At 40.2% G+C, this 12,197-nt stretch overlaps 2 protein-coding genes and 1 long non-coding RNA gene across 3 annotated transcripts in view; 2 read left to right on the top strand and 1 right to left on the bottom strand.

Annotated features, from left to right (window-relative positions):
• Positions 1-12,197, top strand: part of LOC137267557 (COP9 signalosome complex subunit 7b-like) — a 519,024-nt gene that overhangs the window by 163,956 nt on the left and 342,871 nt on the right. The window lies entirely within an intron of this gene.
• LOC137267559 (uncharacterized) overlaps positions 1-12,197 on the bottom strand; it is a 192,136-nt gene that overhangs the window by 27,720 nt on the left and 152,219 nt on the right. The window lies entirely within an intron of this gene.
• LOC137268282 (WD repeat-containing protein 5-like) overlaps positions 1-12,197 on the top strand; it is a 71,942-nt gene that overhangs the window by 2,128 nt on the left and 57,617 nt on the right. The window contains exons 2-7 of the mRNA XM_067802826.1: positions 3,350-3,582; positions 5,709-5,797; positions 6,738-6,867; positions 7,270-7,391; positions 9,931-10,017; positions 11,522-11,605. Of these exons, the coding sequence (XP_067658927.1) occupies positions 3,350-3,582; positions 5,709-5,797; positions 6,738-6,867; positions 7,270-7,391; positions 9,931-10,017; positions 11,522-11,605 (745 nt within the window). The remainder of the gene's footprint in view (positions 1-3,349; positions 3,583-5,708; positions 5,798-6,737; positions 6,868-7,269; positions 7,392-9,930; positions 10,018-11,521; positions 11,606-12,197) is intronic.

Here is a 12,197-nt window from a genome sequence, read left to right as displayed (position 1 = left end):
TGTAATACGTGTTCTGATTGGACAGAAAAAAGGGAGATAAATCTGCTGCCTTTTTTTGCCGCTAGGGGATTTTATGAGAACCGCAAAATATGGCCTTATTAGAACAGAGATTCGTAGGAAGATATGACAAGTAACCTCTGTGGGAAGAGAATGTCATGACATGGACATTTTACATTTTTCACAGTTCATTGAAGAGGCAAGCAGGGTATTTTCTTTCATGAATTCAAAGGTCTTTTCAGTGTCATTGCATATTACACCCATCTGAATTAAATCACACTCCATGTTGTGGCTGTGTTTCAATACATACAATATCCAGTAAAATACTTAAATGCCTCCACAGTGTCTATTCTAGGATGCACGATTGCGCAATTTGCACTAATAATGATTAAAACGCTCCTCATAAACTCTACAGAGCGCGGATTGTCGCACTTAGTAATTTGTTCCCTACCTACCTTGCAAAAAACATATGGAAAAAGCTTTATATTGACAAGGAATTACTTTTTAAATCGGAGTCGGCACTGAGGAAATAAAATTCCATTCATATCAGTGTAAAAATAGATCACATTTTTTTATGAAGTTATGATTTGAATAATTAATTAATTGACAACATTAGACTATGAACTCTAAACATAGATAGTGCATGTGTACAGCACTTGCAAAACACAGTTTCGTCGATCTTACTTAGAACATCAGTTCGTTTTAGCTTCGTTTTCGAAATCAGAAAATATTATCCCTTGAAGTTGCAGACAACAAATGAATACGAAATTATTATTTACAACAGTTTGTGGTAGTTTGGTATGAATAATGTCACACAAAAGAATGGAAATGACTGACATTTTTGCGCAAAATACCACTGAGAAAGCAACAGTGTCGGCCACGTCTCCCCAGACCAATACGTCTGTTAAGGAGACGTGTGAAATGAAAGGCGAGCAAAACCCTGAAACGGACCCCATCCCTCTGACTCTGAAAAAACCAAACCAAGTGTTTTTCAGAAACAATTTTGTATTCCCCCAGCATTTTCCAAACCCCTCCTCCATTTTAGGTCAGGGGGCGACAAATCCCCCCTAGATTTCATTTCTAGAATAGACTCTGGTCTAAATGAGAGACAGGTGATTTAGCATTTGGAACTAGTCATATACAACTAGAGTAACTCTTAGGCTTGAGTATGTGTAATTTATACAGAAACAAATGATTCTTTTTTAAACTGGAAGGAATCCCAGTGAGGTGGGAGATTTAGAACCTGTGGAAAGCCAGGCTTGCTTTATTTAGGATTTTAGCATTGCAGGGAGGGCTGTGTGGAAGAGAAGATAATGTTGCTAAGGGACCTTGCGACAGATTCTCATACAGATCTCAACTGTTATTTGGCATGCCTTGAGTGAACTTTTCACTTTCAGAATTGTATGGTTCTACACTTTCATTTTCAAGGTCTACTGAAAAAGGGCAGTGGAGAAGCCCAGTGGTTGACGTATTCACTTGTCATGCCAAAGCCAGAGTTTGATTCACCACGTTGTTACAATCTATGAAGTCCATTTCTAGTGTTCCCCTACCATGATATTGCTGAAATACTGCTAAAAGTGGCATAAAACTCAACCTACTCACTCACTCTGTTGAGCAAGATTCTTAATGGTGTGATAAAAGGTCATCCAGCATGACCTGTAGAGGATGTTGTCTCTGAAATGAACATATAATATTACAGAAAAACTATTTCTATATTGTCTTCATCAAATATAACGAAAAGGAACCCAGACACTTTCTTCATTTTCAGAAAACTGAATCTGTAATAATCTACACTTGCCTCATGTTCAAGACTTGCAAAGGCTGTATTAAGTATATTTATTTCATGGTCTGTACGACAGACTTTTCATGAGTATTGGGATGTCATATTTATAACAGGGGTATGTGTTTGTTAATTTGAAATTTCACTAAAATTGTTTAATTTCTCGTTCTGCCATTCAAATTTTGTTAGAATGGAGTGGTAGCCTGATGGTTGGAGCATCCACTCATCACACTGAAGACCTTGGTTCAGTTCCTATTGTGTGAAGTCCATTCTGGTGTATCCTGTTGTGATATAGCTGGAATATTGCTAAAACACGGTGTAAAATCATACTAACTCACAAAAAATTTTGTTATCTGTGTCAAACCTATGGTTACCCCAGGAAAGAGTTGTTGTTTCACACACAGTATTATTTACAGTGTCTAGACTAACGTAGGCTTGTTGTCCAAGTGGCGTTAAACTCATTTCACTCAGCACTGACAGACCTGTGAAGATCTGGGATAGAATTTATCTTCAATAACCCATGCTTGTCGCAAGAAGCGACTAACAGGATGAGTGGTCAGGCTCACCAACTTGGCTGAAACATGTCATCATATCCCATTTGTGCACATTAGTGCTCATGCTGCTGATCACTGGATTCTCTGTTCCCAGTTGCCGGGTGTGGTGTTAAGCTACCAACCAACAAACGTACATCACTCCTTACAATTGAAACTCCACACTACTCCAAACAGAAAACCAAGGCATGCCATATTTTTTATTCTTGTGTATTTTACCACATTATTTTCAGAATATAGAAGCAAAATAGGGCAATATAATAGCCATGTCACAATGAGCAAAATCATGTTCATTAATGGTCTGTTGACAAATTTTTGACTTGTTGGGATGGAGATTTACTAAAAACATTCACAAGCCTGAACAGTGCTAACAAATTAGGGATAACCCCTTAAAATTTTCAAATTTAGTCGCTACAGACAGTGAGTACACATGGTTTTACTACACTTTTTACACTATTTCAGCAATATCAAGGTGAGGGATACCAGTAATGAGCTCCACATAAGGGTGTGCATTCTCTTCCCACAGAGGTTACTCAAGGCGTGTCTTCCCACGTACCTCTGTACTAATACAGCCATATTTCCCAGTTCCCGTGAAATCCCCTAGTGGCAAAAACTCACAAAATAAATTATCACCTGCCTTTCTATTCGGTCATCATTATTTGCTTCAGTCAAGACACAACATTGAAAGTATGGGATCTGGAGAAAGGGAGACAGCTGCAAAACCTTGGAGGACATACTGGCAACGTGACAACTGTCCAGTCAGAACATGTATTACATAGAATTAGATCCAATATGGCAGCTGCCAAGGAGTTATTTTATAAACATGTAAGGGATAGATTGGCCATTTCATATGTTACACTGAAAATCAGAAACAAGCAACGGAGAGTGCAGGAATCAATGGCTGTCTTGTCCATTGTCAACAAGGGTGATGGAGACGCCATTGATCCAACATTACATGACAGAGTTCCGTCTAGAAGAAACGTCTGTGCATTCAAATACATTCTTTGGCTATTTCGTTTAGATTGGAAAGAAGTCCCAGTTTCGGGAGAAGCTGCAGGAATACCTGGCACAGGTGTCTGACGATGATGATGTTGGTAAATTTGACTCCTTCAACTCTCCCCCGGAATCGTCTCTCGGCTCAGATGATTGGTCAACCTTTACAGAGACTGAGGCTGAAATAACGGGCATCACAGATCCAACGAACAGTGATCAAGAGGACATTGCCATGGAAACAGATCCAGAAGTTAAACCAAGGTATGTCTGATACTTTTTCTTTATTTCAAGCATAAATAATTCATATTCCTTATTCTCTCGAGAAAATACTTGATATTTAGTACAGCTATCTAAACCAGATTTGAGGTTTGTTTGAACCGCAGTCCAGTTTAGACAAAAATCACCTCATTCAAAATAGAGAGTTGAGATCAAAAACCTACAAGACCTACTTATTATTGAACTACTGGTAATCAGTAAATTTTGTTACTTTTGTGGAGTTAACAAAGACCAGTGGTCCAGATTCTTTTATATTACAATAGTTCAATTTTCCAGCTACAATTTATTTTCCAAACTGTGAAGATCCGGTTTGGAACTGATCCAGTAATCCATGCTTGTTGTAAGAGGTGACTTACAGATTTGCTGACTTGGTCAGTTCTCAAATGCCTTGATCAGTGCTGGCTGTTTTGTCTGGATTGTTTCATCCAGACTCGATTGTTTATAGACTGCTGCCATATACAGTGGAAGCTGTCTAAACCGGCTCTCATCGGGGAAATGAAGAAATAATCTGGTTTAGACAACATGCCGGATTGTGAGCTGATGATAAGTGTACATGCCATGGATGGGACTGTGGTTTTATTCTGTTGTTGACAACTTGCCAGATTGTAGAGCTGATGATAAGTGTACATGCCATGGATGGGACTGTGGTTTTATTCTGTTGTTGACAACTTGCCGGATTGTAGAGCTGATGATAAGTGTACATGCCATGGATGGGACTGTGGTTTTATTCTGTTGTTGACAACTTGCCAGATTGTAGAGCTGATGATAAGTGTACATGCCATGGATGGGACTGTGGTTTTATTCTGTTGTTGACAACTTGCCGGATTGTAGAGCTGATGATAAGTGTACATGCCATGGATGGGACTGAGGTTTTATTCTGTTGTTGACAACTTGCCAGATTGTAGAGCTGATGATAAGTGTACATGCCATGGATGGGACTGAGGTTTTATTCTGTTGTTGACAACTTGCCGGATTGTAGAGCTGATGATAAGTGTACATGCCATGGATGGGACTGTGGTTTTATTCTGTTGTTGACAACTTGCCAGATTGTAGAGCTGATGATAAGTGTACATGCCATGGATGGGACTGAGGTTTTATTCTGTTGTTGACAACTTGCCGGATTGTAGAGCTGATGATAAGTGTACATGCCATGGATGGGACTGAGGTTTTATTCTGTTGTTGACAACTTGCCGGATTGTAGAGCTGATGATAAGTGTACATGCCATGGATGGGACTGTGGTTTTATTCTGTTGTTGACAACTTGCCAGATTGTAGAGCTGATGATAAGTGTACATGCCATGGATGGGACTGAGGTTTTATTCTGTTGTTGACAACTTGCCAGATTGTAGAGCTGATGATAAGTGTACATGCCATGGATGGGACTGAGGTTTTATTCTGTTGTTGACAACTTGCCGGATTGTAGAGCTGATGATAAGTGTGCATGCCATGGATGGGACTGTGGTTTTATTCTGTTGTTGACAACTTGCCAGATTGTAGAGCTGATGATAAGTGTACATGCCATGGATGGGACTGTGGTTTTATTCTGTTGTTGACAACTTGCCAGATTGTAGAGCTGATGATAAGTGTACATGCCATGGATGGAACTGAGGTTTTATTCTGTTGTTGACAACTTGCCAGATTGTAGAGCTAATGATAAGTGTACATGCCATGGATGGGACTGAGGTTTTATTCTGTTGTTGACAACTTGCCGGATTGTAGAGCTGATGATAAGTGTACATGCCATGGATGGGACTGAGGTTTTATTCTGTTGTTGACAACTTGCCGGATTGTAGAGCTGATGATAAGTGTACATGCCATGGATGGGACTGAGGTTTTATTCTGTTGTTGACAACTTGCCAGATTGTAGAGCTGATGATAAATGTACATGCCACGAATGCTGTTGTTGACAACTTACCGGATTGGGCAGATGGCACTTTATACAGCTTCCACTGTAGCTGTAATATTGCTGCATGCAGCATAAAACTAAATTCAGTCAGTCAAACTGTCATTTAAATTAATCTTGCATGAAAACTGGTACTCTTTAACTTCTTTTCAATTGGCTATGTCTGCTTATAGCTGAAAGTCTCATGATTTCTATCTTGTGCTTCTAGCCCTGAGAAGGAGAACCCTCCTAAGAAGCAAGAGCCACCAGTTGTTAAACATACTTCAGAGAAAACAGCACTGAAGAAAAAGAAGTGGGGTGAGGATTATTCTTTCCACAGTTTTATCTCAAAATAGGCATGGTTGGAGGAGGTGTACATGGGCTTAGTGATTAGGAGTATGAAAGGACAGTCCTTAGTGTGTACTTGGTGGGATGTGCTGGGGTATTGTGGTGGTTGTGTGGGTGTCCTGTGGTAGGATGTCCTTGGACTTGTGATAGGATGTGCTGAGGCCATGTTGTGAGGTGTGCTTGAGTTCTCTAATGGGTTGTGCTTTGTGCCCGGTGGTTGATTTTACTGGGACCCTGTGGTGGGATGTGCTGTGTCCTGTGGTGAAGTGTGCCTAGGTCCAGTAGTGGGGTGTGCTTGGGCCATGTAGTGGGGTGGTGAGGTGTGCTCGGTCCCTGTAGTGGGTTGTGCTGGGGTCCTGTGATGGGGTGTGCTGGAGCCATGTAGTGGGATGTGCTGGGGCCCTGTGGCAAAGTGTGCACTGGCCCTGCAGTGTGGTGTGTTTGGGCCCTGTGGTGGGATGTGCTGGGCCCTGTCATGGGATGTGCTTGGGCCCAGTGGTCAGGTGTGCTGCAGTGGGGTGTGTTGGGGTCGTGTGGTGGGGTGTGCTGGAGCCTTGTTGTGGGGTCTGCTGGGTCCCTGTGGTGGGTGTGCTGGAGCCTTCTTGTGGGGTGTGCTGGGTCCCTGTAGTGGGGCATGCTATGGCCCTGCGGCTGGGTGTGCTCTGTCCCTGTAATGGGGTTGACTTGTACCAAGTGGTTTGGTGTTTACCACCAATGCTCGTGGGGTTTCCCAAAGTGGTAAATTTCGGAGACCTTCTGCCTTAAAGGCTAACTAGTCACTCATTCACTTTATTGCCAACGCCTTACATCCCAACCCAATTTCCACAGTATTTCATGACAAGACTTACATTTAAGACCTGTCCTTGAATTCTGACAGTCTAACACACTACTTTGTTTGTGTTTTTGACAGATGTTCAAGATCCTATTCACAGTTTGAGGAAGAAATGGAAGAGTTCCTTTTGTTTCATCTCAGAGTATCCAGACCACAGCGACATTGTCAACGACCTTGTAGTAGATGGGAGAATCCTTGTGACAGCAAGGTCAGACATTTCTTCTGCAGAGCTCCATTTGAACTGACATTCATTTATTAAACTTCTTTATCCATTGTGATGATAGTCAGGGTTTCCTCATAGGCTTAGGTTGACCCTAAACGTTAGTAGGAAGAAGTTCTGGCAATAAATGTTCCATGTCTTCATCTTCCTCGAACTTCAGGATGTCTGCCAAAGTCAGTTATACAAAACTAAACCTTTTTAATTCAGGGTTTGATCTTATAGAAGTCTTACATTATCAATTCACGTGATTTGATTCAATTTCATGCCTCCTTAATGGAACAGGTATAATATTACTCTATGTTCCTATGACAAAATCAGTATGGTGATCAAGGTCAGTTTGTCACATTGGCTGTTTTGGAAGGTGTATGACGTCATCATTATTTTCTTCAGTCGAGACACGACATTGAAAGTGTGGGATCTGGAGGAAGGGAGACAGCTCCGAAACCTTGGAGGACATACTGGCAGCGTGACAACTGTTTTTTTGTTGTCAGAACAAGCTTCACAAAAATCTGGTCTGTCTAAATATCTTATCATCTGTCTTGCATTTGTCATCAGATGGAACAGTGATTTAGGTACTGCAATCAATTAAGTTTCATTTCTTGGTTGCATGTGACCTTTAAAGAAAGTCCAGTTTTGATGTGAACTATGACAGTTAAAGCACATGGATGCTTTTCTTATGATGACTGCACTCGGAGTGAAGCCCTCTACTTCAGATATCACTCATTTAGCCAGCGAAACATCTGAACCTAGGGTTCCATATGCCTTAAAATAAGGGATGAAATGATTGACTGAAGTCTCCATACATTGAAACTGTGAAGACATTACTTTTAACAGTATCCGCATGAGCTTGATATAGTAGGAAGGTCTGAAGATATGCAAGTCATACACACCTCTGACTTTGTTGAAACCAGTCAGCCTGGCATGGGAACTCATAACCCAAGAAACAATTTCTTTGAAATGATAAGAATAGCAATATAACTTACTTTCCCTGGTTTCCATACAAACGTATTGGACTTAGTCTCAAAATGGAGGGGTAGAATTTTGTTTCACATTTTCCATGTAGTAACCAAGGGTTGAGCTGGTGCCTTTCTCTGTCTAGAAAGTATTGTCACAAGATATGCACCTTAATATGGTTTCCTTTACTATTTTTATGCAGGTTTAAAAAATGTGTTTAAGGGAAAATAAAGATTCTCAAAGAAACAATTTGATGTCTTATAACTTGGCAGATATATGAGGCAGATCTGTAAGTGGTGCCTTTTGCTGTTTACAGATATTTGGAATTTATATCTTTCATGACTTCCATGAAAACAAATCGAACTTAGTCTAAGAAAACATCAAGTAACTGTCAGGTGATTTGTTCTTTCAAATATGTGGGGGCCGGGGGGTATGTCATCTCCTGATGATTCTTGTTTTGTTAATGTTTCAGTGAATTTAAGAATCATAGTCTAGCTGCTATATATGGGGGCCGCGGGGTATGTCATCTCCTGATGATTCTTGTTTTGTTAATGTTTCAGTGAATTTAAGAATCATAGTCTAGCTGCTATATATGGGGGCCGCGGGGTATGTCATCTCCTGATGATTCTTGATTTGTTAATGTTCCAGTGAATTTAAGAATCATAGTCTAGCTGCTGTATATGGGTCCGCGGGGTATGTCATCTCCTGGTGATTCTTGTTTTGTTATTGTTTCAGTGAATATAAGAATCATAGTCTAGCTTCTATATATGGGGGCCGCGGGGTATGTCACCTCCTGATGATTCTTGTTTTGTTATTGTTTCAGTGAATTTAAGAATCATAGTCTAGCTGCTATATATGGGGGCCGCGGGGTATGTCATCTCCTGATGATTCTTGTTTTGTTATTGTTTCAGTGAATTTAAGAATCATAGTCTAGCTGCTATATGTGGGGGCCGCGGGGTATGTCATCTCCTGATGATTCTTGTTTTGTTATTGTTTCAGTGAATTTAAGAATCATAGTCTAGCTGCTATATATGGGGGCCGGGGGGTATGTCATCTCCTGATGATTCTTGTTTTGTTATTGTTTCAGTGAATTTAAGAATCATAGTCTAGCTGCTATATGTGGGGGCCGCGGGGTATGTCATCTCCTGATGATTCTTGTTTTGTTATTGTTTCAGTGAATTTAAGAATCATAGTCTAGCTGCTATATATGGGGGCCGGGGGTATGTCATCTCCTGATGATTCTTGTTTTGTTATTGTTTCAGTGAATTTAAGAATCATAGTCTAGCTGCTATATGTGGGGGCCGCGGGGTATGTCATCTCCTGATGATTCTTGTTTTGTTATTGTTTCAGTGAATTTAAGAATCATAGTCTAGCTGCTATATATGGGGGCCGCGGGGTATGTCATCTCCTGATGATTCTTGTTTTGTTATTGTTTCAGTGAATTTAAGAATCATAGTCTAGCTGCTATATATGGGGGCCGCGGAGTATGTCATCTCCTGATGATTCTTGTTTTGTTATTGTTCCAGTGAATTTAAGAATCATAGTCTAGCTGCTATATATGGAGGCCGCGGGGTATGTCATCTCCTGATGATTCTTGTTTTGTTATTGTTTCAGTGAATTTAAGAATCATAGTCTAGCTGCTATATATGGGGGCCGCGGGGTATGTCATCTCCTGATGATTCTTGTTTTGTTATTGTTTCAGTGAATTTAAGAATCATAGTCTAGCTGCTATATATGGGGGCCGCGGGGTATGTCATCTCCTGATGATTCTTGTTTTGTTATTGTTTCAGTGAATTTAAGAATCATAGTCTAGCTGCTATATGTGGGGGCCGCGGGGTATGTCATCTCCTGATGATTCTTGTTTTGTTATTGTTTCAGTGAATTTAAGAATCATAGTCTAGCTGCTATATGTGGGGGCCGCAGGGTATGTCATCTCCTGATGATTCTTGTTTTGTTATTGTTTCAGTGAATTTAAGAATCATTGTCCAGCTGCTGACTTGTTATTGTATTCATTAGTGAGTAAGCGTGAAGTCAACTTATTTACCTATAGCGAATACTCTAACTGAACTACTAGTAACATGGCAGATTCTCTTGTAGGTTATTTGGCTGGCAAGCCACTTCATCACCGTCTTGTCATCAGTGGATCAACAGACTGCTCCTTTAAGATCTGGAACATTGCAACAGGTATGTATCCTTTCTCAGTTAACTTCTTAAAGATATAAGACGTTGCCCTAGGTATGTATCCTTTCTTGTTGAAATTCTCCTTAAAGATGCGAGACATTGCAACGGGTAGGTACCATTCCTCTATGAACTGAGCATTTAACATCCAGCACAGCCTTTCTCAGGGAACTGCTTTTTTAAGATATGGTACAATGTAAAATTGCAACTGATATCTAGGGATCTTCAACTTGGGTCGCCATGAGTTGCTAAGCTTGCTGAACGAACGATATCTCACTCATTCACTCACTCACTCACTCACTCACTCACTCACTCACTCACTCACTCACTCACTTACTCACATAGTAATAGTAAAAGGAAAGGTACAAGTCCATTTATATGGCACTCATATCCAGATATATTTCCTGCTCATGACTTTACGTACACTTCATCCTCAGTCACAGGACACTATGGTATTTTCTGATACATTTGCAAATCCTGGGGATCAGTTTATCCATCAACAATATCCTTGTGGATACCATTCCCTGCAAGACTGTTATCTGGAACAACTAGATCTATTTATAGTTCTCCAGAACCACATGTGCCTCAGCTGTGCTGTCTGATGATGAACACATGATGAGATCAGTCGAAGGAATGCAGTACCAACTGTTACTCATCGCAAGGCAAATCCCTGCTCCTGTTCTGATCTGAGTCAATCTATTCCTTGTTTATTCTGGCATTTATGAGTGATAGTAGAGGCAACATGTATGACTGTTCCTGTCTGATACAGGAACTCCTAACTCAATGCACCTACATATATAGTGGATTTAGCCCTAAAAATCCAAGGTAGATTCTACTTGAAAGCAGGCAGTGTTCAAGGTGGAAACACATGGTGACCCTTTAACTGTCTGGAAACATAGGGCTTTCTGGGGTGCCTCGGGTTTTCAACATTAAAATCTTAATCACAGACTCCCTAATATTTTACTTTGCTTTGAAGTTTGTGCTTAATTTCACAAGGTACTGATATTGGATAGAGTTAGTTAAAGCTGTCAACTAAATATGTAATTTAACATTGAAATTTAGTCTGAAATTCATGTTTACTTTCAAGTTAATGGTGACAAGAGTTTACAACATAATATTTAATTATGTAATCAGTGCTCATGCTGTTGATCACTCACTAGATTGTCTGACCCAGACTCGATTATTTACAGACCTCAACCATGTAGCTGAAATATTGCTGCGTGTGGAGTAAAACTAAACTCTCACTCACTCACTCACTCACTCACTCACTCACTCACTCACTAACTACTAACATATGTAAAACTATACATTGTAGCCTTTCCTTCTTTTTTAGTCCTGTTTCATACTGGGATTCCTACAAATCAATAAATTTGTTTGAAATATATTAAGATGAAATTTTTTTTAATCCATTTTTCATTGCCCTTTGCTCCCAACTTTGGACTGAAATTCAGAACAAGTCTGGGGTTATTTTTGAGATTGCATAAACCCTTGCATTCATCATCTGTTTCAGGGGCCATACTCAACTCAGTGTACACCTACAATCCCATCACACGACTTGTCTGCAACCAGAAAGGTCTCATTGTGACTGGATCAGGTACAGTTACCTCCCTTGCTTTCATTTTCAGGTTGTCCTTTCACCAGAATAAAAGCCAACATGTCTGATACCATGTGTGTTAAAATTGTTTTGACAGCCTGTAGCCCATCCCCAGATAACAAAGAAACATTTGCAAAAAAATTTAAGATTTGTTGTTTGATTCACTTTTTGATGAGTCAACCTAATTATTGCAGTCCTATTGAACACAGTCAATGGATTCTTTTATCCATATGTATTTACAGGCCACCATCATACAGCCAAGGTATTGATGTGTGTTGTGTAAGACACATGAATTACGATGAATGCATAAACACCCAGAGAGACTTGAAAAGGATATCTCGCTGCTCATTTTTCTTCGTGGCAGATTGTTTCTTGAAAGAAGCATAACATAAATAATAATCTTGTGATCTTTTTCTCAACACAACAGTAGTGGTGAGGTAGCCTAGTGAATCAGGCGTTCATTCATCACGCTGAAGACACAGGTTTGATTCCCCATATGGGTACAATGTGTGAAGCCCATTTCTTGTGTCCCGTGCTGCGATACTGCAGTGTTACATCTAGGCCTCCCGATAGCGGGATACAACCTAGCAAT

Source organism: Haliotis asinina, chromosome 16 (genome assembly GCF_037392515.1).
Source record: "Haliotis asinina isolate JCU_RB_2024 chromosome 16, JCU_Hal_asi_v2, whole genome shotgun sequence".
Classification (NCBI taxonomy): domain Eukaryota; kingdom Metazoa; phylum Mollusca; class Gastropoda; order Lepetellida; family Haliotidae; genus Haliotis; species Haliotis asinina.
The sequence above is the reverse complement of the archived record's forward strand: the minus strand, read 5'-3'. Positions and strand labels throughout refer to the sequence as shown.